At 53.1% G+C, this 2,500-nt stretch overlaps 1 protein-coding gene across 5 annotated transcripts in view; it reads left to right on the plus strand.

Annotated features, from left to right (window-relative positions):
• Positions 1-2,500, plus strand: part of lama2 (laminin, alpha 2) — a 104,995-nt gene that overhangs the window by 25,260 nt on the left and 77,235 nt on the right. For all 5 annotated transcript variants that reach the window (XM_060884362.1, XM_060884363.1, XM_060884364.1 and 2 more), the window contains exon 3: positions 2,452-2,500. This exon is cut by the window's right edge and continues 64 nt beyond it. In XM_060884362.1, coding sequence (XP_060740345.1) covers positions 2,452-2,500 — 49 coding nt within the window. The remainder of the gene's footprint in view (positions 1-2,451) is intronic.

Below are 2,500 nucleotides of genomic sequence, written 5' to 3' on the forward strand. Positions count from 1 at the left end.
GGAGGCAGCTGATAGGTACCGGAGGGCCAAGCGAGCTTCAGCCCGGGTGGTTGCGCAGGCAAAAACTCGGGTCTGGGAGGAGTTTGGTGAGGCCATGGAGAAGGACTATCGGTTGGCCTCGAAGAAATTCTGGCAAACCATCCGGCGCCTCAGGAGGGAGAAGCAGTGCCCTGCGCACACTGTTTACAGTGGGAGTGGGAATCTGCTGACTTCGACTGGGGACATCCTCGGACGGTGGAAGGAGTACTTCGAGGTTCTCCTCAACCCCACCGACATGTCTTCCATTGAGGAAGCAGAGACCGAGGGCTCAGTTGTGGACTCGTCGATCTCCCAAGCTGAGGGCACTGAGGTAGTTGAGAAGCTCCTCAGTGGCAAGGCACCGGGGGTGGATGAGATCCGCCCTGAGTACCTCAAGTCTCTGGATGTTGTGGGGCTGTCTTGGTTGACACGCCTCTACAACGTCGCGTGGAGGCTGGGGATAGTGCCTCTGGACTGGCAGACTGGGGTGGTGGTCCCTCTGTTTAAGAAGGGGGACCGGAGGGTGTGTTCCAACTACAGGGGGATCACACTTCTCAGCCTCCCCGGAAAAGTCTATGTCAGGGTACTGGAGAGGAGAATTTGGCCGATAGTCGAACCTCGGATTCAGGAGGAACAATGCGGGTTTCGTCCCGGTCGTGGAACACTGGACCATCTCTATACCCTCGCCAGGTTGCTGGAGGGTTCATGGGAGTTTGCCCAACCAGTCCACATGTGCTTTGTGGATCTGGAGAAGGCATTCGACTGTGTCCCTCGTGGTGACCTGTGGGGGGTGCTCTGGGAGTATGGGGTCCGGGGCCCTCTGCTAAGGGCTGTCCGGTCCCTATATGACCGGAGCAGGAGTTTGGTTTGCATTGCCGGCAGTAAGTCAGACTTGTTCCCGGTGCATGTTGGACTCCGGCAGGGCTGCCCTTTGTCACCGGTCCTGTTCATTATCTATATGGACAGGATTTCTAGGCGCAGTCGGGGGCTGGAGGGAGTCCGGTTTGGGGACCACAGGATTTCGTCTCTGCTTTTTGCAGATGATGTTGTCCTGTTGGCTTCCTCAAATCAGGACCTTCAGCGTGCACTGGGACGGTTTGCAGTCGAGTGTGAAGCGGCGGGGATGAGAATCAGCACCTCCAAGTCTGAGGCCATGGTTCTCAACCGGAAAAGGGTGGCTTGCTCTCTTCAGGTTGGTGGAGAGCTCCTGCCTCAAGTGGAGGAGTTTAAGTATCTTGGGGTCTTGTTCACGAGTGAGGGAAGGATGGAGCGGGAGATCGACAGGCGGATCGGTGTATCTTCTGCAGTGATGCGGTCGATATAACAGTCTGTTGTGGTGAAGAAAGAGCTGAGCCGCAAGGCGAAGCTCTCTATTTACCAGTCGATCTACGTTCCTACCCTCACCTATGGTCATGAGCTTTGGGTCATGACCGAAAGGACAAGATCCTGGATACAGGTGGCTGAAGTGAGTTTCCTCCGCAGGGTGGCTGGGCGCTGCCTTAGAGATAGGGTGCGGAGCTTGGTCACTCGGGAGGAGCTCGGAGTAGAGCCGCTGCTCCTCCACATCGAGAGGAGTCAGCTAAGGTGGCTCGGGCATTTGTTCCGGATGCCTCCTGGACGCCTCCCTGGGGAGGTGTTCCGGGCATGTCCAACCGGGAGGAGGCCCCGGGGAAGACCTAGGACACGCTGGAGGGACTATGTCTCTCGGCTGGCCAGGGAACGCCTTGGTATTCCCCCGGAAGAGCTGGAGGAAGTGTCTGGGGAGAGGGAAGTCTGTGCGTCCCTGCTTAGACTGCTGCCCCCGCGACCCGGCCCCAGATAAGCGGTAGAAAATGGATGGATGGATGGCTGGGTGATTATAAAAACATTCCTCTCTCTCTCTCTCTCTCTCTCTCTCTCTCTCTCCCTCACATACACACACACTGTGTTGCTAATCCATTTGTGATGCTCTCATCAAAGCCCATTTGAGCTCATAAATCTGCACATTCCAAAATCAATGGCTACACACACACACACACACACACACACACACTTTCACACACTCCTCTCACACAGATGTTATCAGATGTGTCAGTGGACTTCACAACTCTATGAGAATCAGAAATATTCGACACTGTAGAATAATAAAGTGTATATTTTCTATCTTATGTATGTTAACATTATGCTATAAAATGAAGATAACCTGTCTGCTAGTCAGGGTGTGTGTGTTTTCGCTAGCTAAGGAATTGACATTCATTAGCTGGCTGATGCTAGGTTATGCTAACAGTACAGTAGCTGCAATTTTCCAGTTGCCTAGCAACAGTGTTCTTATACACTACACATCGTCATGCTAAAATGAAACGGAATAGGTAGAAATTACAGAAACACACACACAAAGAATCATGTATTCCTGAATATTGTAAATTTTTTGTATTATAAATCTTATATTTTCAGAGCGACACCCGATCGAGTTCGCCATCGACGGCACCCACAGGTGGTGGCA

Source organism: Tachysurus vachellii, chromosome 12 (assembly GCF_030014155.1).
Source record: "Tachysurus vachellii isolate PV-2020 chromosome 12, HZAU_Pvac_v1, whole genome shotgun sequence".
NCBI classification, from domain to species: Eukaryota; Metazoa; Chordata; class Actinopteri; order Siluriformes; family Bagridae; genus Tachysurus; species Tachysurus vachellii.